Raw genomic sequence first — 27,285 nt, 5'->3', positions numbered from 1 at the left:
CAGCTCCGCACCCGCTCCCCACCAGCGACCACTGCGCAGGCGCCCCAAGGCTGGCGTCGGGGGCGCCGGCGCGCCCAGGGGCGAGCCACGTGGCAGTTGGTTGGGAGCGGGCCACGTGGCCACGGAGTCGCCGCGCGAGCGTGCGCAGAGTGGCCCAGCGCGGTCGTGACGGAACGACGAGGCGTGGGGTGCGCGACCTCGCCCGCCCGGCCGGCCCCCGCCCCTTGGCCTGCCGCTCCGCCCCCGCGGGGCGTCCCGGGCCGCTCGTCCCCTCGGCGGCGGCCGCGCGCGGCCCGGGGTCGCCGTGAGTACTCGCGAGCCCAGCCTGTGGGGCGGCCGCCACGGGGACGGGGCGGGGCGGCCGGGCCGCGGGCAGGGTGCGGGGCCCGCCCCTCGGCCGGGGTGGATGAAGTGAGGGGCTTGGACCGGGTGGCTCCGAGGGGCCCTCCTATACTTGATAGGCTTCGCTCAGTCTTGGCAGCTGGCGACACAGATCCGGCACAGAGCTTCTTCCCCGGGAGGCAGGTGTTGGGTGTCTTTGGGGTCCCGGAGGAAACCGGAGAAGAGCTCTAACTGCTCCCCCAAGGGAGGCCTCAGGGTCTGTCCTGGAAGCGCGGGTGGCAGCCAGTGTTTTGGGGGCCAACCTTGTCCTCTTCCTCTATCGGGTACCCGAGACAGCGCTAGGCTGCGGAGACTCGCCTCTCCGCGGGTTCTCCCCCGCACTCTTTGTTCAGGGGCCTAGTCTTCCTGAGAAATGAGCGCTCGATTCAGAGCATAGTAACCTCGTTTCCCGGGACCACAAAGCTGGGAATCAAACCTAGGATTTAAACGTTGAGATCGAAGGCTTCTTTGACTAGATGTAAAGTTGTTATGCCGAGAAGCGCCCGTTGAGCCAGGGAAAGACCTTTGAGATCGAGATTTGAGGCTTATTTACATTTGGCCTATTCCCATACCAATTCATAAAGTGTTCTGTGTTAGCTGCCATCGTCCAAACTAAACACTGAGCCCAACGACACCCTTCTTTGGGCACTCTTCACGCAGTCTGTATTTGGCCCAGCATCTCTTGAAAGGTTCCCTCCTTTACCTCACTTAGAGAAATCAGATAGGTCTTTCTTGCTTAATTCGTTAACAACTCCCTTAGTTATAACCACATCACATGAAGATTGGATGTAATTAGAACTTGTCAAATGTGCTTAAGTCCCAGTTCCACTGTACTCCTGACCTTAAGCAAGTTGCTTGACCTCCCTAAGCCTGTGTATTCTATGTATAACACGAAAGCTTTGAAATAGGCCGTCTTTCAGGCTTATTCCTGTTTAAAATGTTTGTGAATTCCATGACCCACCACTCCCCTTTTCCCACTCTTCACTTTTTAACCCCGTTCTCCCACTCTCCGGAGGAATGGCATTGAGAGTAGAAGGTGGGCATCCCATTCACTGAAACAGCCTGGTTTGAAAAAGATGGTAGTCTCTGAATTCTCTCTTCCCTGGACAAGAAAAACTTCCTCTGAACTACCTTTTTCTCCTTGTGATAACAGCAGAAACTGAGCAGCAACAACCCTTGGAGAGAGGCTGTTTTTCTTGACTTCTGCAGTGACAAAGACCTTGAGAAAGTTGGTACTTTGGGCCTACGCTGCCATCATCCTACCACCCAGCCCAAGACAGCCCAGGCTGGACATTAGTGCCTCCCTCTTTATTCCTCTGTGATCATCTAGATCAGCACCTGACTGTTTATTTTCACGTCTCACAAACCCAGCCCCCAGATCTTCATATTCTGGTTTCAGCTGCTCTTGAAGGTGAATGGAGTCTTGCTTTTTTAAATTATTTTCTTATGATTTTGTTTATGTGTGGACACATTTAGCTTCTTGTATGTATCTCCCGTCTGGCTTAGGTATCCAGCAGATAGTTCGTTCCTTCATTCGCTCATTCAATAAATATGTGTTGAGGGACTGACAATATAGACAGCGAAAACAGTCAAAGCTCTGTCACCATAGAGCTTACATTCTGATGGGAGATAAATACAATAAACATTTTGTGTGTTAGGGTGTGGTAAGTGCTGTGGAAAAAAAGTAGGGAAGAGGAATAGAGAGTGCTAGTATGTGTGCGTTGGAGTGTTGCTGTTTTATATAGGATGGTCAGGGTGACCTTTGAGCTACTGAATGAATGAAGAAGCAAGCCATGTGGATATCTGGGTGAAAAGCATTCCAAGAAGGGGGAATAGCAGGGACAAAGGCCCTGTGGTGGGAGTGTGCTTGATATGTTTGAAGAACAGCAAGGAGGCAGTTGTGGAGTCTTGGGTAATCTTCGTGTTACATTTAGAGTTGACTTTCTAGGGAGAGCCCCCGCAAGAGTACAGGTAGCCTCTGATTTTTTTTTAAACTTTTTTGTTATGAAATTTTCCAACTATACACAAAAGTAGAGAGTACAAGAAAGCTTCAGGTACCCATCACTCAGCTTCATCAATAATCAACATTTCGCCATATTTATTTAATCTATCTCCTCTCCCCTTTTTTGTGTGTGCTGGAGTAGTATTTTAAAACAAATCTCAGATATCAGGCAATTTCATCTGTAAGAACTTCAGTTGCAGTTTCATTTTGCGTATTGTTTGTGATGGGTCAGGCAGCACTGTCAGCTGGAGGACTGCTCTGCTGTTTGTCCTGGCATTGTGCCTTATGTCCCCATCCTGGGTCAGTTACCAGGCTTAAGTTGGTATCTGAGGTACAGACCCCAGGCACTTGGAACACACAAGGATTTAGAACAGTGGTTCTCAAATTTTATCATGCGTCGGAATAACTTGGAGGCTTGTTAAAACACAGATCATTGGACCTCATCTCTGGAGTTTCTATCTAATTCAGTAGGTCTCAGGAAAGGCCCGAGAATTTACATTTTTAACAAGTTCCCAGGTGATACTGATGCTGCAGGTCTACAGACCCCACTCAGAACCACTGATCTAGAAACCTAACATTCAGTAGAACCGTGACAGAGACCAAGAACACCTCTATTTAAGGTTGGAATAGATTAGACCGAGGTATATTCAGAGCCAGGAAGGCCTAGAACGGTGGTTCTTAAATTTGTCTTTGTAGTAGAACCACTTGGAGAACTTTTTAACAATTTTGATACTTAGGATCCATCCCCATGAAGTTGAATTAATTGGTTATGGGGTAGAGCTGTGGACTGGTGTGTGTTAAAAGCTCCCCAGGTGACTGCAATATAAAGCCATTCTTGTGGCCTACTGATCTAGAGAGCAGCAGCCTGCTCTTAAGGTAGCTTTGCCATCCTCTGCTGTTAAAACTTTCATAAATTCACAGATGATATTTTTTTTCCTGCTGTATATGGAGGCTTCAGTGGGACTAAAAGTTGCTGGTATAGGGTTGAGGGTCTTCAGGGTTAGAAGGGAGTGGGGAAACTGTATGTGAAAGGGCTAGCTAGGGGCTAGTGTTTTTTGAGCGTTTGTTGGGATCTTGATTGCATTTTTATTTGGGGAGTAGATTCCAAGATGAATCCAGGGCATTATTTTGGCCCTGACAACTCAGACCATGTCTATCAGAGGATGTTCGGTGTTGAGGACTTTTAAAGTTAGCTATGATTGTTATATAAAGCCTTCTAGTGATACTGACATTTAAAAAGAGATAATGACTCAATCTGGAGAAATAACTAGGGTTAAAGAGGTCAAAAAAATCTGATTCTGATGGGGTTAGTACTATGAAGAATGTTTCAAAATGAACTGACTAGATAGAACAGCATAAGCATCTGGTCCTGCCACCATCACTTTTGGCTTCAGGGGTTGATATAGCATTATGAACTAGAGCAGGGACTTGCTCCGGTCCCAGCTCTCCAGCTTAAATGGAACAGCAGTGTCTTATGTTTGTATAGTGCTTTCACAGTTCATTATCTTTAAAGAACTGTGTGTGCAAGTGTGTGTGTACATGCATGCAAGTTTGTCTCTGTGTGCAAGTGTCTGAACATATGTATAATAACTGTATCTGTAAACGTGTGCCTGTGTATACACCGCCCAGCTATTAAATGGTAATGAAACCAGTTGTTGTCTACTTTCCACAGGACGGTGACTTGTTACTACCACAACGGCAGAGCTTGCCATCCCTAGCAAATCTCCAGTCATCCCCTGACATCACCTCCTCCCTTTTTTCCCTTTGTGGCCTCCTAAATGCCCATCTCGCTGGCCTGGGTTCAGCTGGTGGTATGGAGGGGTGCTGCCTAGCACTGATCTGGGAGTGTGTGTGACCCACTGCTCCAATGGTGAGAACAACTGATCATCCAGGGGTTAGATGGGACAAAGTGCAGGCCTTACCTTTGCTGATATTTTGCCTCCCACCCTTCTGACTGTTTGAAGTTAAAGGAAGCAGAAGGGGCATGGAAAGAGTATTACTTGGTGTTTGTGTAGGTGAATTTTCTGGGGAAGAAAGGGGTGAATTGAATACTTTAAGGGGTAGAAAGGGAGTGATGAGATAAGAGAGCTTAGGTATACTTGGGAGCTGCTGCCTTGGGAATGATCCTAGAAGAGGCCAGCTTATACTAGAACCTAGGTATGCCTAGGAATCAGCCTTGACATTGAAGTCCTAATCCCTCTCCCGTTAGCTGCCAGAGCCTCACTCATCATACCAACACTTAAGAAGGCCAAAATTCCCTGCTGTTTTCCTCCATCCCACCAAGTCAGAGCTAGGCCATGGATATGACCAGATTCAGGAAGAGACTGAGATGCTCCCAAAGGGTGAGGTGAAGGGAGTAAAGGGATTAGGGCTTCAGCTATTCTATCCCAAGGGGCCTGCTCCCATTCTTTGTGGGACTCTGTTTCCCATGCTATCACCCCACCCCATTCTGTGGAATAGCAAGGCCCCAATAAAGGGTTATATCCTCATTTCTCCTCCCTAGGACATCAAAGGCCAGTTCTGGAATGATGATGATTCGGAGGGAGATAATGAATCAGAGGAATTTCTCTATGGAGTTCAGGTGAGGTTACACCCCCTAAGACCCATGTCGGATGGTCTCGATGTGTGCTTTGTCTGGACACGTCAGGAGTAGAAGAGGTTATTCTGGAGCAGAGATGAGATGAGGGTATAATGTTGGTGTGGTCTGAGCATGGTCTTATTGGGGCTGGTTTCATATCCTTGGTCCTGCCTGGGACTCATACCTTTCCCAGAGTAAACTACATCCTCTGTACATGGAGGCCACCCATTTGTTTTTAGTTGGAAATAATTATTTTGTGACTCTTCTCTCACTAGTCAGTGGGGGTCATTTCATTCATTAGGGTCAAATTTTTAAAAGATTACCCTGCCAGTGATTGCTTAATGCCATCACTACCCAGGGCATGAACCTTAGCAGGAATGTTAGGCTTTTCAGAAAGAACCAGTGTGAGTTAAATTCTCTTCAGCCTGTTCTGAGTTCTCATAGAAGGGATACCTAAGTATCCTGGTCAAGGTCTGAGAGGAAAAGCTGGAGACTTAAGGATGTGAACTACTCAAGCAAAGCCTGTGGCTGGTCTACCAAAACTTCTTATGAGGTGATGGAGGGAGACCTGTCTGTCAGTGAAATCCCCAGCTATGGCTGCCACCAAGAGCCCCTTTATATAAGTGGTTTTTTATATGTACTGCTGCTATTTGATTTTCCTGTTCCTGGTGTTTCTTCATGTTCTTTTTATTTCTCATCTTTCTCTTTCCCCCTATTTCTTCCCCTGACCACCACACTGTTTTTACTGCTGACTCAGGGGAGCTGTGCAGCTGACCTGTATCGACACCCACAGCTTGATGCAGACATTGAAGCCGTGAAGGAGATCTACAGTGAGAACTCTGTATCCATCAGGTGGGACTCTGCTTCAGGGATGGCAGGGGAGCAAGCCACTTCTTTCTGAGTTGTTAAAAGTCTAGAGGTTTTTTCTTTATTTATGGTGTGATAGGGGTTCTGTGGACGTTGATAAATTGTGAGCTTAATGAAAGTGGGAGTTGCTCAAAGTACTTAAGCTTGGCTGACAGGTATAAGTAGGAAAGTATAGCCACTTCTCTTAGAAGTTCCCTCTTATCCTAGACCCTTCTAGCTGATAGTTTCATCTTTGACGTAAGAAGGGCTTCTGGTTTGGAGAAGGCCCTGATCATGTAAGTGGCTTGAAGCTGTAGCTAAGAGCCTAGATACAGAGCTACCTTCCACCCTTCCCTCTGCCCTGTCCCTAGGCTCAGTTCTCCCTCTACTTGTCTCTATTCCCTTTTTTCTCCCTTAATGAGTCTCACCTGTGGTCGCCTGTATCTCTATAGAGAATATGGAACTATCGATGACGTGGACATTGACCTCCACATCAACATCAGCTTCCTCGATGTAAGTGGTGCTAGTACCTGCCAACAACATGTTTAGCTGGACTTGTGGATTTTGTCATGTAGGCCAGGAGCCTTGTTCCTGAGTGCTGTATTTGGAGCACATATTCTTCATCCCCGTCTTTCCTAGACCATCAGCAGACAGTGGTGTGTACTGTCATATGCATGTATGTGTCATATAGGGAAAACTTCAAGTCCATTCCTCTCTTTGCTAAACTGGAAATTATTTCCCTTATTCTTTTAGGAGGAAGTCTCTACAGCCTGGAAGGTCCTGCGGACAGAACCTATTGTGTTGAGGCTGCGATTTTCTCTCTCCCAGTACCTTGATGGACCAGGTAAAGGCAGTGACTTTGGGCAAGTGGGTGCTCTGAATGTGATCTAATCCAAAGTCATAAGTTAACTGAGACAGAGCAAAACTAGGAACAGGGCCCTTGGGTGAAATCTGCAAGTAGGGGCTTTTCAGTCTCCTGTCATTGGTGTCTTCATTCCCTGTCACCTGATAGCCGTCCCCTAAAGGCCTTCTTGGTTAATGAAATTGTTTTCTCTGGTTCCCAGATATCATTTAGTCCTCCCCTTCCCCTCAACTTCCTACTGAGGATATTTGAAATTGATCAGATAACTCCCAGAATCTACCCTCTGTCTCAGATGTTTTCCTTCTCCACCATTATTGTTTAGAGTACCCTTAGAACTGAGGAATCTAATTCACTGAACTGTGGCTTTGGACTCCCTGGAAGATAGAGATATGTACATATGAGGAGCTTTTTCTTCTCTTTGCAGAACCATCAATTGAGGTTTTCCAGCCATCGAATAAGGAAGGGTTTGGGCTGGGTCTTCAGTTGAAAAAGTAAGAACTTTGATCTTTTTGTCATAGACATAGGAGGGAAAGAGAGATGGATATATGTGAATGGACAGACAGACCCTTGGCTAGATTGTTTCCTTCCAAAAATGTCTTTCTGAGATATGCCCAAGAAAGACTGAAATAAATTTGGGAAGCCAAATTTATGGTTAGGTGGGGGAGCCTCTTGTTCTGGGGTGTCTGACCTTGAGACTTCCTGGTAGTAGGATGAGAGGCTTATCAGTACTTAGCATTTAAGGAAAAGTACAACCTTGGAATTAGAGCCATGCTCTCCCCATTTCCTTTTGTGGTTTCCTCAGAGGTGAGCTCTAGGAGCTCAGACAGTTTTAGTTTATTGAATGTGTTGAGCACCTTGCTAAGTATTTGCTATGCAAAGAGAAATGAATTACAGATTCTACCCTGAGAAGTTCCAAATAGAGTCCAGTGGATATGTATTCTAACACAAGTGAATATGTAAGGTTTAGAAAGAACACAGAGGAAGGAGTGACTCAGTCTAGGGGCAGATGGAGGGCTATGATTGAAAGAATGAAACGGAGATGATTAATGGTTGTCAAGGATGGATAAGAGTTGCCTATGTAGACAGATTCTGTGAGTGAATAATATTTGCAAGGGCACAGTCACGTAAAGCAGCATGAGTGTGGAACGCTTCAAGTGGTTAAATATTGCTAGTAAAATGCAAGGGGAGAATAGTAGGAACCGAGCCAGAGAAGTAGGAAGGAGTCTAAATCAGAGAGGATCTTGGGCTTTTATCTTATAGGCAGTGGGAACATTGAAGGGTTTTAGGCAAAGAAAAGACATGGTCAGATTTAGTTTTAGAAAAACCATTCTGGTAGCATTGTGCAAAATAGGTAGGAAGGGGTGAGATGAGACCAGGACTAGCTTAGTAGCAGGCTTTTGTAGAAGGCCAGTCAGGAGATGAAGAAGGCCTGAACCAAAGTGTGACTGTAGGCAAGAATAGAGATAAGAGAGAGACTAGAGAGATTTGCAGGGTATAAAATCAAGAAGACTTGAAGACTGATTTGGATATATTGTATATGGTCATAAGAGCCAAGAAATAGTAGAAAATTACTCCTAGGTTTCCAGCCTAGACGTCTGGGTAAATTGTAATAACACCAATTTAAATAGGGATTTAAGAAGAGGAACATGCTCGTGGGAAGAGGATAGATAATTAGTTCCATTTTAAACATGTTATTTAAAGGTAACCTTGGGATATTCAAGTGGAGATGCTCAATAGATTCTTAGATATGTAGATTTGGTACTTAAGGAGAAGTTCAGCTTGAAGATGTATATCAGTGATGGGTGGAAATTACAACCAGCATAGAACATGAGATTGCTAAGGGAGAGCATGATAGAGTGAGAAGAAAATAGGAACAAGGGCAAAACACCCTTTGACACCCAGACAAAATACCCAAGAAACCAGCAGGGTAGGCAGAGGAAGAAGAAGCACTGAAGATAGGTCAGAGAAGTAGGAGAAGAATGGGAAGAGAATGGTGTCAACAGAAGACAAGGAAGAGAGTTTCTTCAAGGTGGGCAAGATGCCAGAGAAGATAAGAGTAGAACTTAGGCATTTCGCATGCTTGAATTTAGCGTCAAGGTGAGAGCAATTGTAGTGGAGTGATGAAAGTAGAAACCAGAATACTGTACATTGAGAAGTGAGTGGTAGGCAACAAAGTAGAAACAGTGAGTATGGATTGAGAAATTTGGATGAGGATAGGAGGGGAAGACAGAGATAGCTAGACTGAGGTGCAGAAACTTGGAACTTTTTGTAGACTTCGGGAAGGGAGCTAACAGGAGAGGGAGAAGATTGATAGATCAAGGTCCCTAAAGAGGCAAGAAGGGGCTGAGATCTAGATTACAGATAGAGAAATTGATCCTTAATAGGAGGGTCACCTTGTCTCCAGAGAATGGAGGGATCGAGGTAAAGGTGGAAATGGAAATAGATTTTGTACCAGGGTTGGAAAATGAAGGGAGCTGATACCTGATGGCTTCAGTTTTCTCTATTAAGAAGGAGGAAAGGTTAATGTTTATAGGTGAAGGTAGGCACTTAAAGAAGGTGATAAGGATTTAGAATAACAGCTTAGAGTAATGCTAGAGAGAACTGATCAAGGACAAGTAAAAGGATTGACAAGAGTAGCTGAGGGCCCAGCTCAAGTTAAAAACCATAAATTTGGGGATGTAATTTCTTGCCTAACGTCGTCAGTACCCCTCATGTCCCTAGTTCTTTTCTTCACTTTTCACAAGGCAGAGGGTGATACCTCCATCCCACTCTCAGTATAGTCATTCTTGGCAGTAGATTCCAAGGTTCACAGCCTTTGAAGGCTCACATTTGAGATCTCCCTCTAAAGGCAAAGCATTCTCCCTCTAAAGGCAAAGCATCTCAGAATTTCTCTGGTCCCTTAGACTAGGTAATGGGAGTGGATGTTTACTCACTAGGGTAAAGAGGTACTTTAGGACAGTACATTTCTATGTCCTAATGTCATATCAGGAGGGTCTTCAGACACACATTCCCCCACCACAACTAGCTTTGCAGTCTCTTTAGTCTGATTTTTAGATTAGTTACCTTTTGTAGTCCTCTATTTCATTACTCTGTTACCCTACCTGGGCTTTCCTAAGCTTGTTCTCTTTGATTCATTAGGATCCTGGGTATGTTCACATCCCAACAATGGAAACATCTCAGCAACGATTTCTTGAAGACCCAGCAAGAGAAGAGACACAGTTGGTTCAAGGCAAGTGGTACCATCAAGAAGTTCCGAGCTGGCCTCAGCATCTTCTCACCCATCCCCAAGTAAGTGCTCCCCCAGGAACTGATCATCTCTGATCAGCTTAATCTTGTCTTAGCCCCGACTCCACCTTCTTGATTACCTAAACTTATCTATTCTGTCCTCTCCCTGGGTCCTCTGAATTCTGTACCTGTAACTACTAATACTACCCACATGGACTTTTCTCCTATATGTCCTTATCTTTCTATTCCTGATCCAGTGTTCATACATTGTCCTTTACATAAAACACAATACCTAGCTCATGGTATGTATTTGGAGAAATGTATGCTGATCTCTCTCTGTTTCCTTTCTTTGACCCTCATGCTTGTTCTCTATCCTAAGGAGACAACGTCAGAGAACAGGCACCAATCCCTTGCTCTTATGCAAGGGTAGATTGATTTATTATCTAGGTTCTAGAAATAAATATTGCTACATTCTTGGACCCTAGGCCTACATTTTTCCCCCCTGGTGCTTTCTGATCTTCCGAAAGGCAAATATAAACCCAGATTTGTAGCTTCCCACGCACTATTTTTGATAGACAGTCGGACATTAGGCTCTTTGGGATGCAGTTACTTCTTGCCCCGTACAGTGTTTAGCATTTAATCATATGTATATAAATACACACACGCACGCACACATGCATGAAAGAGGCATCCTCTCCAAGGGATCATTCTGTACCTGGCCTAGACGCCTTAGAGAGTGACCTCGGCTTTGCCTCTGCCTACTCTCCATGTTCCATTCTGAAGAACACACAGTTAATGGCATAAAAATCAATTCAGTTGTGTGATCTGCTTATTTTAACAGTGTTCAAGATCCCGTGGGACTTTCCTCAGATATGAGTTCCTCTTTGGCTTAGGTCACTTCACCCACCCTGGCCTAGGACCCACTTGTTTCCAATCCTCTGCTAGGCCTCGTACTGAATCCCCGTTTCATCATTTCTTTTTGCTCTCTCTCCAGGTCTCCCAGTTTCCCTATCATACAGGACTCCATGCTGAAAGGCAAACTGGGTGTACCAGAGCTTCGGGTTGGGCGCCTCATGAACCGTTCCATCTCCTGCACCATGAAGAACCCCAAAGTGGAAGTGTTTGGCTACCCTCCAAGCCCCCAGGCAGGTCTCCTGTGCCCCCAGCACGTGGGCCTCCCTCCCCCAGCACGGACCTCTCCTTTGGTACATGGGCTGGGGAAGGTTTGACATGGGCATCAGGAGGATGGGAGTGGAAATGTGGGAGTATAGCTTCTCAAAATTGGGTGGGGGTATGGTTGTCCAGGCATCATAAATCAAACTTGGGCATGTACCATGAGTGGGTGGAGTGGAACACATTTTTAAATAGCTGAAAACTTACATCTAAACTGTCTGGCAAGCTTCTCTTATAGTAGGCCATGGAGCAAAGAGTCTGGGGTTGGGCATCCCAAGGAGATGTCATGCGTGATTTTATTAGGTTGTGCTTAGGACTTGGTAGTCAGCTGCTGTACTAACCTGTTCCACCTGCCTTGAAGGGGGTTAGGTGAGCTTTTTTCAAGAACCTTTAGCAAAAATATCTAAACTTTGGGATTACTTAGTCTGATTGGAGCTAGGGCTTAGCTCTTTGAGGAGAATCCTAGGTGATGGGTGTGAGTGAGGTCTGTCTTGGCGCCAGCTTCATAGGAGGCTCATGGGGTCTGTCTGTTCACTCTCATCAGGTCAGTGGTCACTGCAAGAACATCCCCACTCTGGAATATGGATTCCTTGTCCAGGTAATCAAGTCCAAAGCTTCATTCCAAAGCCTTTCTCCTCTCGTCTGATCCATCTGATCCCCTAACATCTCCCAGCTCCTCAGCCAGTTGACAAATATTTCCTGAGTTAATCTGCTCCCAGAACTATGCTAAGTGTTGTGTGGATAGGAGAAAAGAAAGCATGGTTCCCGTCCTCAAGAAGCTTACAGCATTATTGGGAAGACAACACTTACAGACCACTTAAGATCAAGTGCCAAATGAGGCACTGCAAATTTTAAGTGCATAAGTGTCAAGATGAGAGAGGGATTGACGCTGATTTCCTTATGATCCCCAACATCCTTGCTCAAATGGTCTTCAGTTTTCCTCACAGACCTCTTTCACTGCTCAGCCACTACTGGTCATTTGCTTCTTTTAAAATCTCTTTATTCCCTGGATGTGCTTTCACTTTTGCATCTCTGTTACCTTTGTTCATGTCCTTGCCTGCATTGGCCTTCCTCCCTATATCTGCCTATTGCAGTCAAGGCTCAGATGCCACCTTTTCCATAACAACTACCTTAGCCCAGCTGTATTAGCTGGAAGTGATGTCTCCTCTCATTGAACTCTTATGATGCCTTTTGTTTTGTATGGCACCTGTGTGTCACGTACCATGTGCTGCCTTGAATTGAAATTAATTTGTGTACATGCCACATCTCCCCTGTTGGAGTATAGGGTCTGAGAAGACAATCTTCTATATTATTGCATAATCAAGGAGACCTTTCACTGAGCTGGGTACATAGTAGGCATTCAATAAATCTGCATTAAATGAATGAATAAAAGCCCTTGCCTGTCCCTTTACCAGCCTCAAAGTATATGAAATGGGAACAACTTGATTTATACACAAAATGTAGCTGGCTGAAAAAGCTGTATTAAGGCAGAGTGTTTAAAAAAATACTTGCTGGGGCCGGCCCAGTGGTGCAAGTGGTTAAGTGTGCGCGCTCTGCTGCGGCAGCCTGGGGTTTGCTGGTTCAGATCCCAGGCATGCACCGACACACTGCTTGGTAAGACATGCTGTGGCGGCGTCCCATATAAAGTGGAGGAAGATGGGCACGGATGTTAGCCCAGGGCCAGTCTTCCTCAGCAAAAAAAGAGGAGGATTGGCAGATGTTAGCACAGGGCCGATCTCACAAAAAAAGAAAAAAAAATACTTGAGGATATTGCTGCATGAGCTCTGCATTTGTGCTCTCTTCCCAGCACGGAGTTGTATCTGTGGTTTTGACCACTGGGCAAGCTGATTGTTCTAGGTAGTTGAAATGGCTTCTCAGGCCCCCCACCATCTGATCATGGACTGAATACTGAGAGGGACAGTCTGTAATTACTACAACTAATGTTAATAGTTTGATTAGTACCCGTTTATAAAATACTCATGGAAATCATCTTATTACTCTCAATACCTCTGTGAGGTGAATAATGTCCACTTTATAAATGAAGAAATGGAAGCTCAGGTTTACTGACTTGCCCAAAATTATATACAGTATTAAGTAGTAGGGGGGAATCTTAACCCAGGTCTTCTACCAAGGCTGGTCTTATTTTTACTATAATGTATAGTCTTAAGTCTAGACTCAGGCCGTCATTTTAACTAAGTGCAGGGCCCAGGAATAGAATCCTCCTTAGGCACAGGGCTGGGAGGAGGAGAGCAGCTGGAAAAGAAGCTAAAATTATTTCTGATATCTGTGCCTGTACTTCCAAAAGACTTAATAGAATCTCTTCTCTCCCCAGATCATGAAGTATGCAGAGCAGAGGATTCCTACATTGAATGAGTACTGTGTGGTGTGTGATGAGCAGCATGTCTTCCAGAATGGGTCCATGCTCAAGGTATATGCCCCTATTCTGTGATCCTCTTCCTTGGACCCTTAGCCAAAGCCCCTTCGCTCCTCATCTGTCCTTTCGTTCTTTCTTTCTGGGTCTATGGTAAAGGTAGAATTCTGTCTGTACTCCCTGAGACTCTAGAAATGTTTTTCTCAGAAAACAAATCTCAACAGTCCTGTTTGGAAGTGTGAGGATATGTGGCTATTTTGGAGGATATAAACCCCACCCAACATTTAAAAATAGAGATCAGATATTGACCAAGACGATTCTGTCCTCAGGGACTCCAAGTCTAGGTGGGTAGACAGACACTTCGTTATAAGTGTATAGAATAGTTGTTGGAGACTCAGAAGAGAGAGCATCTGACTATCTAGGGAGGTCATGGAAGGCTTCAAAGAAGACATAGCATTAACTCTCAAACCTATCAGTAAGACAATGTAATTAAGACCACTTATTTATAGTTTTCTCCTGACATAGAGGGTCCCAAATTCCTACCTCATTCTAGAATTGTCTAAGGTTAGGATTGTCCCTCTCTCCCTACAATGCCTTCTTACTGCACACCCCCTACCACCATCATCTTTTTAATATGTCCATTCAGCCAGCCGTCTGTACTCGTGAACTGTGTGTTTTCTCCTTCTACACACTGGGAGTCATGTCTGGAGCTGCAGAGGAGGTGGCCACTGGAGCAGAGGTATGGGAGAGGGAAAAGCTGCTGGGGAATTGGGACCAAGAAAGGCTGGGGAACCCAGCACTGTCACTCCTTGGAATTTAACCTCCAGAAATGCTTTCGTATGTAAGGGTGTTCACTGTAGTATTGTTTGTAATAGGAAAAAAGAAAAAAAAAAAGGGTACAACTCCATCTGTAGGGGGTCCAGTTAAAGAAATTAGGGTATATCCTTATGGTGGAAATACTATACAGCTGTTATTTATGGATAGAAAATTATAACATAAAAAAGAAAATAAAACTATGTATAGTACAATTCTTTTTTTTTTTTTTAATTGCCTCTATAGTAAAATAACTATTTGCATAGGAAAAGTATCTGGAAGGATATAAATCAGACTTAGCAGTAGTTACCTGTGAGGAATGAGATTTGTTTGGGGGTAGGGGCTTCATTTTCATCTTTTCTTTAATCACTTTTTTAGTCATTGTTACTTGAATTTTTACAGTGTGCTTACATTTTCTAATGAAAAAGCCATAAACGTATTTGCTTTTTAAAAGAACATATTTGCTTTTTAAAAGAACAGAGAAATCTCTCAGCAGGGAAATGCTGAGAGACTTAAGAAGGTAGACCTAGGCTGGATACTGTGTCATTCCCAGCACTGGGAAATCATTTAGCTTCTGCCCCCTGTCTCTCCCTTCCCCTAAGGTGGTGGATCTGCTGGTGGCCATGTGTCGGGCAGCTTTGGAGTCCCCTAGAAAGAGCATCATCTTTGAGCCTTATCCTTCTGTGGTGGACCCCACTGATCCCAAGACTCTGGCCTTTAACCCTAAGGTATAGTTGCTTGGGGAGAAACTCAGAGCTAAGGAATAGAAATGGTAAAAGATGCGACTGTGGGCCATCATTCTAGTGTACACAGCTGCTTGGAATGAGAGACATAAGAAATGGAACACTTGTTATTTGGGAACTCTTGAACCCTAAACTTTAGCTGTTTTAGTGAATAAATAACTGAGTTTTTAGAAGAAAGGGAGAATTAAATATTAGTTATGTCATGACAGAGAAGAATATAGACTTTGGAGCCAGATAGACCTGGATTCCATTTGAGGTTCTGCTGCTCCCTAGCTGAATGGTGTTAGGCAAGTCACTTAACCTTTCTGAACCTCAGTTTTCTTATGTGTAAAAAGGAGATAATATCTACCTTGCAGATTGTTATAAAAATGAGAGATAATATATGTAAAGTACTATGTTAGGGTTCTCCAGAGAAACAGAACCAACAGGAGATAAATATATATAGACAGAAATTTATTTTAGGAATTAACTCACGTGGTTATGAAGGCTGAGAAGTACCAAGATTGGCAGTTGGCGAGCTGGAGACTCAGGAGAGCTGATGGTGTAATTCCAATTCAAAAGCTAGTATGCTTGAGATCCAAGAAGAGCTGATTTTTCAATTCCAGTCCAGAGGAGGAAAAGACTGATGTCCCAGCTCCAGGGCCATCAGGCAGGAGGGGTTCCCTCTTAACTTGGCCTCTTCGTTCTATTCAGGCCTTGAACTGATTGGATGAGGCCCACATGAATTAGGGAGAGCAATCTGCTTTACTCAGTCTACTGATTCAAAGGTTAATCTCATCTAGAAACACCCTCACAGACACACCTAGAATAATATTTGACCGAATATTTGGGCACTCCATGGCCCAGTCACATTGATACAATTAACCATTGACAAAATTAATCATCACAAGTACCAGCACAGTGCCTCACCATTACTCTCATTGCTATGTATCAGGCACTGTACCAGGTTCTTGATATATGCTGTTTAATCCTCAGAACATCTCTATGAGGGTATTGGGAATTTATCTTCCTTTACACACAGAGATACTGAGGTTCTAAGAGGTTAAGTAACTTATGCTGTTACTCCCAGCTGGTAAAAGAGAACTAGCATGTGATTCTAGAACTGTCTGACATGAAATCTGTTCTTTCTATGACATACTACATTGTTTCTCTGTGGCCTATACTTTTGTGTATCTGGCCATCCTTTTCATCGTGTCTTAACTCTTCCACTTTTGTTCATCTGGTTCTTCTCTTCCCGTTGATTCCCCACAGAAGAAGAATTATGAGCGACTTCAGAAAGCTCTGGATAGTGTGATGTCCATCAGGGAGATGACCCAGGTATTCTGCCTTCTGCCTGTCCCCTGCTCTGCTCAAGTGCCCTATTCTGCTTGGAATTCATGGGAATGGAGTGAAGATTTAGAGATGCTACTTAAATTATTCACTGTGTTTTGTTTAGTCTTCCCTCTTTAGCCTTCCCAATCCTTGTTCTCTGTTTTGTTAGCTCTGTTACTCCTCTTTCTCACTCCTAATGTCTCTGTCAACCTTTACCTTTGCTGCTAATTCCTTCACAAGTTGTTTATATTTAATGTTTTTCCCATAATTCTTAGGGAATTAGAGAAGTGAGGGAAAGACCTCTGCCCAGGGTTGTGAGGGTGAGGAGGGGGGCTTGGAGGTAAGGAACTAGACCCAGGGGCCTACATCTTCTGTCCTTTTACGGGTGGGGCAACCACATGGAGCACTGACCATCCTTTGACTCAAGGCTGTCCCTCACCAGACTTCCCCACCCCTCGTCTGCAATCTCTGCATGAATAGACATTCATTTGTACTCACATTTACAGGTGGGCCTCTTCTCGGCAAATCCTATATATCACAGTTCAGATTAACACATGAGATACACCTAGCAGGGATAATTTACTTGTCACAGGACTCTTTGCTTTATGTAAAGTTTTACCACAGGATTCCTTAGCCTAAATCTTTCTGGGACATTGATTTTATTTATTTTTTGATTTATAATCAACTTTTTAGGGTTGTAGGAATTGCATAAAATGAGGGAGACCCACCTGCATGTTGTTTTGTAAGCATCTTTGGTCATTTTCGTATTTATTTATGAGTCTTCCCAACCTAATTGGGCTCCTTGAGGGTGGGAACCCCATCTCCTCTTGCCATTGTATGGCCTTCAGTGCCTGCCTTGCCCTGGGCCCTGATGGTCTGTGGAAAGCAGGAGGGCTCCCACCTCTCCTAGGCGATAACCTTAGGGCCACTGTCTTACAGGGCTCATATCTGGAAATCAAGAAGCAGATGGACAAGCTGGATCCCCTGGCGCATCCTCTCCTGCAGTGGTATGGATAGAATGGTTCATCCTTCCCGGGGTGGGTGGGGAGAGGGACACAGTATTAGACATGGAGCCTGCACCTTCTCTTAGAGGTGATTTCAGCCTCCTTAATGAGGTTATAGGTATCATGGCTGCTTTTTCTTGGGGTTTTATTGATACACCTGGCCTTGACAGGAACTCAGATCCTACAAAGAGTCCACAAATTCTAACGTGATGTCTCAAGTTCTCTGTAGGTGTTTCATGTTTCCCGTAGGTTTTTGAATGCCCCTTGCATGTAGGAATTAACACTGTTCATTTCAGCTGAGTTTTCTACGCACCCAGAGAGGTCTGTCTCCCACTTCTACTGCCTTTCCCTGTCTCAAGGCCTTCCCTGTTGATGTAGACTCTCCAGAGCCTTGAGACACTCTTGTTCCCTTCTCCCAGCAAAGATTCTGACCATCCTCTACTGCCCTCCACCCCCTGCCCTCCCCACTGGTCTTGATATCTGTTCTGTTTTCCTGACATAGCTTTCCCCTTCTAGCTTGTTTCCCTCTTCCTAGTCAGCCTTTGACATCAGTAGTTTCCCAGGCAGCATTCTGCCTCCTAGCGTAAGGAACAACCAAGCATAGACCATCCACGATGGCGTCACAAGTACATGGATGAAGCACAAAAAAACAAACTGTATCCACTATTGGAGATAATGCTCCCTCGCTGAGCCCTTGATGTTTTATGCCTGTATTCTCTCCTGTCCTCTGAGTTCAGCCTACGTACAGCACAGTTTGTCCCTGAATCCTCAGGAAATTTGTTCTAGTTTCTTCTGTTTCTTTCTCCAGCCCGAATAGTAACTTTCTCTCCTTTCCTCCCCATCCCTGAGAGAGCCTTCAGGCATCCTCTGAGCTAAGGTGGGATGGCTCCTGAGCCCAGTTCTAAGTTTCTAAATCCCAGGTATAAGTTGTCACCATCCTAATACAGACCCCTCCTTTCTAATGTTTTTCGTAGCTGATACCTTGTGCTCTTCTTTTATACTATCCTTTTCTCTCTCTAGATGTAGCAGCCCACCTGCTATCCCTCTCTTTCATCCGTTGTGTAAATACCCCCACTGGCTCTTTGGTCAGTAGCTTCCCTTTTACATCTTTATACACAAGCATTACCACCCACAGGAATATCCAGACAGTGACCTGGACATTTCACGTGATTCAGATAGCCCTGGAATCCTTGTTTGTTGTTCCAGGGGCAGTTGCTGCTTTGATCAGGATGGCCTAACCATACCCTTATTCTGTCCTTTTCCCTTTTTCTCTGTTTCCTCCTAGGATCATCTCTAGCAACAGGTCACATATTGTCAAACTACCTCTCAGCAGGGTAAGTGACCATTCTCCCTCAACTCTTTAAATTTCTGGTGAATCACGGGCAGGGAGGGGCTCCAAACCAGCTAACCTCATTGGTTCTAGACCTGCCTGGTGGGCTCTGTCCATCAACAGTAGTATTTGGGCCTAAGCATATTTCCCTTATTTTGGGCCTAAGCATATTTCCCTTATTTGGGGTCATTGCAAGCCTGATTTGCTCCCTATTCCCAGCCCTTCCCTCCCTGATCTCGATTTCTGCTCTGTTTTCCTGACCACACCCCACCCTGGGCAGCAGCTGAAGTTCATGCACACCTCACACCAGTTCCTCCTGCTGAGCAGCCCTCCTGCCAAGGAGGCTCGGTTCCGGACCGCCAAGAAGCTCTACGGCAGCACCTTTGCCTTCCAGTGAGGAGGGTGGGGGCTGGCCAGTGAGGAGGGTGGGAGCTGGGGAGGAGGGCAACGAATAATGTGGGGGGATGGGAGAGCAGGTTCCCTTGAGGTATGTGAGTTTGTGTTACCCGTGTCCATCAGCCAGTCAGTCAACAGATATTACTAAATGCTGTTGTGGTAGGTGCTATAGAGGAGAAAAAGATGCACATGATATGGTCTTTAGAGCTACTTATGATGTAGTTGAGGAGAAATGACATTTACATATAAAAAGATGTGGTTGAAGGAACAGATTGGAAAGGATAGATTTGAAAGCTACTTTGAAGGAAATCAGCAATTTATGCCTAATTGTGGGAGGAGAGAGAGAAAGATATTAAAGGTAACTTAAAGGGAGTAGTGGTACCCTTTTCTTAAAACAGACATTAAGTCAGGATTGGAAGCCATATTTGAGATCAGTAATGAGTTTGTTGAGTTTGAAATGAATTTGTTTAATTTGATATGTCAGGAGAATAGGCAAATGAAAATACTGAGCCAGCAGTTGAGGGTTTAGGATGGGACTAGCTGAAGCACAGAACAGAGGCTAGGACTGGAAATTAAGATGTAGGGGTTAGCCACACACACATCTTGCATGCCTGTGGCTATATCCATGTGCGTATCCATCACGAGGTGTATCTGTGTCCATCTTCATGTTCTGTGTGGGTGAGAAGGAGGGGGAGTGGCAGTCTTGGAAGTGCTCCTGGGAACCTCATACCGTGAGGAGACATGTATTCTACCCTGCCTTACAGTGGGTCCCACATTGAGAACTGGCACTCGATCCTTCGCAATGGGCTGGTCAATGCATCCTACACCAAACTGCAGGTGAGGCTGTGCCCCTTTTCTCTCTCTCAGTCCCCCTCCCTTCCCCACTGAGTTTTGGGAAAGGCTGCTCTAGAGTGCTTAGCTGTTTTTGCCTCAGCATCCTCAAACCTACCCTGCCATTGGGCTTCCCTAGAGAGGAAGTTGGAATTGCATGTATAGAGTGAAAGTGGCTGTCGTATCTTTGACCCCAGGCTATGTTTTTTGGTAGTTTTGGAAATAGGAATGTAGCTATAGGCAGGAATGTGAATTGCTGATTGCAGCCACTGTGATCAGTTAACCTATTAGAGCTTTTCAATTTATGTGACTATTTATTCAGACAGTTGATATAGGAAACTTACTTCTTTGGCCTGCGAGACTCCAAAGAATGCTTATCGTCCCTCCTCCTGGCTATCTATTCTATAGTTCCCTTTTTTGGAATCTGCATGTATACCAAGGCACTGGGACAGGAGCATGGATTCTGAGGGACTGACTCAGTGGCTCTCCACTGTTAGTCTCCAAGGCATCAGTATCAAGTATTTCATAGGGAAAGGGGTTAACCTGCATCTACTTTTCAGCCAATCAGCTTTTTAAGAGTAGGTACCTAGAGTTATCTGAATGAGTGAGAAGGTAAATGGAGGGACAGAGGGCTGGATAAGCCTTGTGGCTGCCTGATACACACCCATGGGAGGGCCCAGGCTCATATTGCTCATCCTGGTGTTTCCCTGCAAGCTGCATGGAGCAGCCTATGGCAAAGGCATCTACCTGAGCCCCATCTCCAGTATTTCCTTTGGATACTCAGGTAAGAAATACTCTCTGGCCACCTTGACTGTTATTTACATTGCATCCATTTTGTAACTACACGATCTATGCTGTCTCCTCCTCCTCTGTCATAGATACTTGGGCTGTGTCAGCTCTCTCCCCAGTCATGGATACAGTCTGTCTCTCTCCACTTTCTCTCATTAGAAATTTAGTTTCTTTACAAGATGAGGCCAGTCATCTCCTTTTCTCTTAGGTAGTCCTCTTCTCCATGGGGATGGTTTTATTCATTGTAAGGGCTTGGCCCTGGGAATGGGTTAGGAAATAACCGGGAGAAGAAACGAGGCTTTTTGAAGACCACATTTTTTGTGCTGGCAATAGCCTGTCGTTATAGATTGTGTGTGTGCACATGTTCATGTGAGTTTATATGTAAATACACTTGAAGGCTTGAGTCCTTTCCATTGGCTTACGTTTCTGGAGACGTTGTTCTTCTCCTTGTCAACCACCTTTTAAAATTTAAACTGTCTGTAATTACACACTATTATATTAGTCACACTGAATGTAAGAGAAAGCATTTTATTCCAAAGATAAGTCATGAACAAGGTCCAGATTCTAGTCAGGAGATGAGTCCAGCTTTGTCTAGCTCAGAAAATGAATCTGACCTAGAGCTCTCTCAGTGTTCCAGGTTCATGTCTTAGTTACTTTTCAGTCTTTTGTTCTTGTTCTGTATAGTCTCTGTAAAGGATAGCCACCGTATAGTTGCATGTCTATGAGGGAGACAGTGCTAGATTCTTTGCAGGTTATTATTTAGTATTCTGCAGTAATTGTAACTATTATAAAGATAAGAAAACTTAGGTCTAGCATCAAGAACTAGAAAAGTCTCTAACAACAAAATAAACCAAACAAAGTAGAAGGAAGGAGATAACATAGGTAAGAACCTAAATCAATGAAATAAAAACAGGTACAATAGATAGAACCAAAAAAGCCAAAAGATGATTCTTTGAAAGAACTAACAAGACAGATAACCCTGGTTAGATTCATTAAGAAGGAAAAGAGCACAATTAAATAATATTATGAATGAAAAATGGAACATGACTACAGATATAGCAAAATTTTAAAAGCTAATGGGAGAATTCTGTCAACTTTATGCTAATAATTTGAAAACTTTGACAAAATGGATAAATTCCTAGAAAAATATAACTTAACAAAATTGATTCAAGAAGAAATAGAAAGCCTGACTAGCCCTAAAACTATAAAAGACATTGAAATAGTAGTTTAAAATTTTCTACAAAAAAACAAAACAAACCAAAAACCCACCAAGCCCAGATAGTTTTACAAGTGAGTATTAAATCAAACTTTCAAGGAACAGATTTTTCCAGTCTTACACAAAATCATCTAGAGAATAGAAAAAGATGGAATTACAAATCATAAAAGATTGGTAAATTTGACTTTATTAAAACTAAAATAATCTGTTCATCAGAAGACAATTTAAGAAAATGAAAAGAAAAAAGAATGAAAAGACAAGCTACAAACCGGGAGAAGACATTTGCAACACATATAAGTACAAAAGATTAGTAGTAAAAGTGTAGTTTAAAAATTCTTACAAATCAATAAGAAAAAGACAAACCAATAGAAAAGTAGGCAAATGACATGAACGAGCATTTCACTGAAGAAATGATCAAAAAATATGAAAAGCTGCTCAACCTCTATTAATCAAGGGAGTAAAATCAAGACCAAAATGACATCATTTAGCACTCGTGTGGATTGGCAACAATTAAGAGATCTGATAATACTTCTGATTTTACCAGAGGTTGTAGATCAGCAAGATGTTTTTCATTGCTTATAGGGATATAAATTGGTACAGCCACTTTAGAAAACAATTTGGTATTAAATTTCATAAAGCTGAGAAATTTTATCCCTGTGACCCAGTATTTTCATTCCTACATATGTGCACCCAAAGACATGTACATGAATGTTCAAAGCAATGCTGTTTGCAACAGCAAATCTTGGCGATAACCCAGATGCTCATCATCAGGAGAACAGATAAATACATTTTTAATGTATTCTCACAATGGATTATTATTCAGCAATGAAAATGAACAGTGGCATTCAACAACATGGAAAAATCTTAGTAATAAGTTGAGGGGAAAAAAGGCAGGCCCAGAAGACTACTGTATGATGCCCTTTTTATATTGTTCAAAAGCCAACAAAATTAATCATTACTTAGTGGGGCATGTGTGTGAGTGTGTTTTATGATGAAACTAAAGAAAAAAAGAAATGACAACCTAAATTTCAGGATAGTAATTACCTCCCAAGGGGAGGCAGATAGTTGGCATAGGGTAGGAGCACATAGTTAAATGTACGTCATTGGTAATGTTTTAGTTCTTGGATTTAGGTCCTAGGTTGGGTCTGTAGGTATTCATTGTCCTGTTAAGTAAATGGTAGTGTGTCAAAGCAAAGGTTATGTAATTAATCCGCACAGGGTAAGTGCCCAGTAAACATTTATTGAATGTGTGAATGAATCTTACTCTATGTGCCTGGGGTCCAAAGTGGGGTTGGGGTAGTCTTTTTGGCTTCTCTGTCTATGTTCCTCAATCTTGATCTTTATTTCAGCCTGAGCTTCCCTCTAATTAAGCTCTTATTACTTTCCGAGTAGTGAGATTCTCCTGGCTCTTGGTACCCACAAGATTCCTTCTTCCTGTCTGTTTTCTCCCTACTCTTTCCCTCTCTCCTCTCCCACCAGCCTTTGTTTACCACTAAGGACCTGAATACCTTTAGTTATCAGATGAAGCCAGGAATTTCTATTAACTTCTTATCTTTCTCCGGCACTTTACTGATTACATAAAAACACGACACCATTCTTTTCCCTCTCAAAAAGGTTGATTGATTATATAGATGCAGAGTACCATAGGATTTTACTATTGGAGTTATAGATCATCTCATCCAATCCCTTATTACTTTACAGATAAGAAAGCTGATACACAAAAAAGTTAAATGACTTTCTCAGGGTCACATAGCTATGAGTAGCAGAGCTAGGACTGGAATCCAGGTCTCCTAACTTCTAGGCCAGTGTTCTTATTACTATATTGGATTGACAGGGTAAGCTTTGCTTGAATGACTGAGTCTCTGAGGGCCCCATAGGTATGTGAGAGTCTCTATAACAATGGGTGGGATGTGTGCAAATGTCCAAATTACTGTAGTTACACTAGCATTTGGCCAACTCGGTTTTTTTGTATGTTTCTTCCACCCTATTCTGCTTTGGTTTTCTCTGTTCTTCCTCAGGGTGTTCTTAGCCTAGTGGCATTGGGTGCCCTTGAGGGGGGTGTGTGTAAATAGAGAGCGTCCGTTTGACTAGTGGAGCCTCCAGTGACTTGGCCATAGTGTGCAGGTTAAAATGAGGGACAGTGAGAAAGGACATGGCAAACTCTCTGTTTGTTTAGTCCTGTTTAGAGACTTCTGATAAGTATATGCTCTGGACACAAAGCATCCAAGGATTATTCTAGCCATCATGTTCTCAGGGTCTGGTGTTGGGAAACTGACAGAAGATCATTGGGTCAGTATGGACAGGACAGTGCAACAGAATTGGGTTGGGTCAAGATTTGGAGTATATCATAAGGGCCATCTCTAAGACTAGCCATGGAAATCAGATTGTTCTTGCTCATCCTCTGGGGTAGAACCTGAATGGGAATGTCACTCAGAAATACCCAGGCTGAGAAGGTCATGATGTTTGGATACAGAGCTAAACCTAGTTAAGGCTAGTGGAGAAGGTGAAACAGAGGGGTTGTGAGTGTCCTGTAGGAAGAAATTGGCAGTTCAATCTTGAGGCTCACATTGCCCTGAGTTTTTGTTCAGATCATACATCTGTCATGGGACTTGCATGTGAGTGCATGATGAATTGACAGCCTCAGCAGTGAAGAGTGTCAGTCCAGTGGTTATCACCCCCACCTCTACACCATGACTATCACAAAGCCAAGAACTGACGTAGAGTGGAGTTAGTAATAATAGGAAGTTCCAAGGTGGAATGGTAAAATAGAGGCCCTACTTACAGCCTGTAATGATAGCATCATTTCCCATCTTCATCCATCTCCCTCTTGGTCTCATACACACAGAGTCTTATCCCCAACTGTGATAAGGCTGGTAAGGCTGGGCCTGTGATAAAGGTGAGTACAGAGACGGCAGTCTTATTTGCAGGCCAAAAAGAGTTGGGAGTGGGGGCACACAAGCACTGCTTCATATCTAAATAAGAAAAATCCAGAATGAGGCTATAACTTTTATAAACAGGGGTATTCACTGGGGGTAAGGGTGGTGGAGGATTTATGAATTTAAATAGGTGGAAACAAGTCTGGGAAGACTTTCTGAAGGAAGCAGTGTTCTTCAGGGTAGTTGCCACTGTGGTTACCTGTGGAAAATTATTCATCGCTTAACTGCTGTGCTTTCTCCCTTTTCTCTTGAATGACTCTGGTTAGTTTTTTATGTAACTTTGAGACTAGAGCAGATCTGACTTCCTCTGCTTGCTTCCTCTCCACTCATTTCACTTAGCCTGGCATTTGATCCGAGGTGTTGATGTCACCACTCTCCTGGGCCCCTCATTCCTGGCCTATTTCATGTGTTACTGCCCTGTCTTAGAACCTTTGCGATTTCCTCAGGTTCTCAGGAGAAACTCCAGTTGCCCTAACATGACCTACAGGGCCTGCTTGATCTGATCCTAGGTCACCTCTTTCTCATCCTTTCTCGCCACTCCTCTGCCATTAACTATGCTGCATACAAACTAAGGCACACTAGTTTCTTTCCTCTAGGCCTTCCACATCCTATTATTTCTGCCCAGAAGACTTCCTCCTCTTCATATAACTAACTCTTCTAATCCTGTAGTTCTCAGCCTAGCTGTGACCAGGAAGCTGCCTTCAAACCCCTAGGCTAGGCTAGTTCCCCTGCTCTGGCTCGCATGGTGCTTTGTATTCTCCCCATCACAACCTTTACCGTGCTGTGTTATAATTACTTATTCCTTGCCTGTAATCTCCACCAGACTAAATTCTGTGAGGGCAGATATCTTGTTTGTTTTATTCAGTGCTGTATTGCCAAGTATCTAGATGAGTGCCTGGAACGTAGTAGGCCCTTTAGTAAATATTTAATGAAAGAATGGGTGAATGAACTGGGTTTGTTGTTCTGTGACAGGAATGGGAAAAGGACAGCACAGGATGCCCTCCAAGGATGAGCTGGTCCAGAGATATAACAGGATGAATACCATCCCCCAGGTATTAGTTGGCCCTGCTCCAGTGAGGCAGGACCCTTCCCCTGGGATGAGTTTAGGCTACAGAGATGGATGGGGAAACAATGGTAGGGGTGGTGGGTGGTTTAAAGATCATTTGAAGGAATTGGGTATGTTCTAAGATGAACATGCTTCCAGAGTCATATGTGTCCTCAGTCATAAGTATGAAAGCAGAGACTGAGTTTAAATGCAGTCATGTGAAATGTAAAGATGGAGGCTGTGGACTCATCCAGACTGATCATGGGAAAGCAAAATTTTGTGGGGGGTGGCTGGGAGCCCAGGATGTCTCTGATCCCCACTCCCAACCATCACCAGCTAACTAGCCTCTCTAGGGAAAGCTATAACAGTCTGCCTGGCTCTGTTCTCCTTCTCTTCCAGACCCGATCCATTCAGTCGAGGTTCCTGCAGAGTCGGAATCTAAACTGTATAGCACTTTGCGAAGGTAGGTGGCTCACCCAGTCCCTGTTTTTCTGGGTCCCCAACCATTATTTCTGGTGCAGCTTTGGCACATGATCTAGCTAAGAGTGGTGTTGAATCATGTCTTCCCTCCCCTGCCTGGATGCTGTGACTTAAGCATTATATCTATAACTTCTGGCCCCTTCTTTCCAGTGATTACATCTAAGGACCTCCAGAAGCATGGGAACATCTGGGTGTGCCCTGTGTCCGACCATGTCTGCACACGGTTCTTTTTTGTGTAAGTCTAGAAGAGTACCTTGGGGATTACTCTGAGGAGTGAGGATGGGGGTGTGGTGGTGTGTGACTACTGGGAAAGTCTATTTCTGTTATCTGAGACTTGTCCCTGGCTACCTGATTGGAGCTGGCACTGAGACTTTCCCCTTGGGGGATGGGGATGAGTATAGATCAGGACCTGTTTAGAGGAAATCAGATAAGCTGAATCTCTTCCACCCTAAAGAGTAGCAAGAAAGGGTTTCACTTTTGGGATGGGATGGCCACACCTCCAAATACAGTTCCATTGGTTGACATTTTTCTGGTATTGTCTCCCTCTTACGCTCATGCTTGCCCTATCTTTGGCAGATATGAGGATGGTCAGGTGGGCGATGCCAACATTAATACTCAGGACCCCAAGATACAGAAGGAAATCATGCGTGTGATCGGAACTCAGGTTTACACAAACTGAGGGGGCCCCAGCCCTCGTACCACCCCTGTTCCCCCAGGATCCATCTGCCCTCATACAAGGGGTCAGGAGCAGCCAGCAAGGCTGTGCTGAGGAATCAAAGGGCCATTACCAAGGGGCAGGAAAAGGATACAAGAGGCAACCTTCATGGTGGAGACTGACCCAGGAACTGCTCCACATTTGGATGGCCCAAACTGACTCCCTACCCCTCATTTTCCCAATTGACTTCACCCTGTTTGTAAATAAAACAATAAAATGGAAGGTGCTGTGGACTGGA

At 44.1% G+C, this 27,285-nt stretch overlaps 1 protein-coding gene across 12 annotated transcripts; it reads left to right on the top strand.

Annotated features, from left to right (window-relative positions):
• Positions 1-67: 67 nt before the first annotated feature.
• PARP6 (poly(ADP-ribose) polymerase family member 6) lies at positions 68-27,285 on the top strand. 12 transcript variants are annotated; one of them, XM_087428653.1, is made up of 24 exons: positions 68-188; positions 1,535-1,792; positions 4,056-4,253; positions 4,887-4,964; positions 5,719-5,813; positions 6,260-6,320; positions 6,561-6,651; positions 7,094-7,160; positions 9,808-9,957; positions 10,889-11,099; positions 11,612-11,665; positions 13,400-13,495; positions 14,085-14,177; positions 14,854-14,979; positions 16,246-16,311; positions 17,245-17,312; positions 18,595-18,643; positions 18,920-19,032; positions 19,800-19,872; positions 20,581-20,650; positions 25,780-25,859; positions 26,252-26,315; positions 26,483-26,567; positions 26,909-27,285. In XM_087428653.1, the coding sequence occupies exons 3-24, from the start codon at positions 4,251-4,253 to the stop codon at positions 27,009-27,011; spliced, it is 1,896 nt and encodes a 631-aa protein (XP_087284779.1). In that variant the 5' UTR covers positions 68-188; positions 1,535-1,792; positions 4,056-4,250; the 3' UTR covers positions 27,012-27,285. The 12 variants fall into 12 exon arrangements, 11 of the variants coding, with proteins under 11 accessions (XP_087284779.1, XP_087284775.1, XP_087284778.1 ...); XM_087428649.1 differs by having other exon boundaries at positions 68-304; XM_087428652.1 differs by lacking the exon at positions 68-188 and adding an exon at positions 198-304 and having other exon boundaries at positions 1,538-1,792.

Source organism: Ceratotherium simum, chromosome 3 (assembly GCF_057802395.1).
Source record: "Ceratotherium simum simum isolate JZ-2026a chromosome 3, ASM5780239v1, whole genome shotgun sequence".
Taxonomy (NCBI): Eukaryota; Metazoa; Chordata; class Mammalia; order Perissodactyla; family Rhinocerotidae; genus Ceratotherium; species Ceratotherium simum.
The sequence above is the reverse complement of the archived record's forward strand: the minus strand, read 5'-3'. Positions and strand labels throughout refer to the sequence as shown.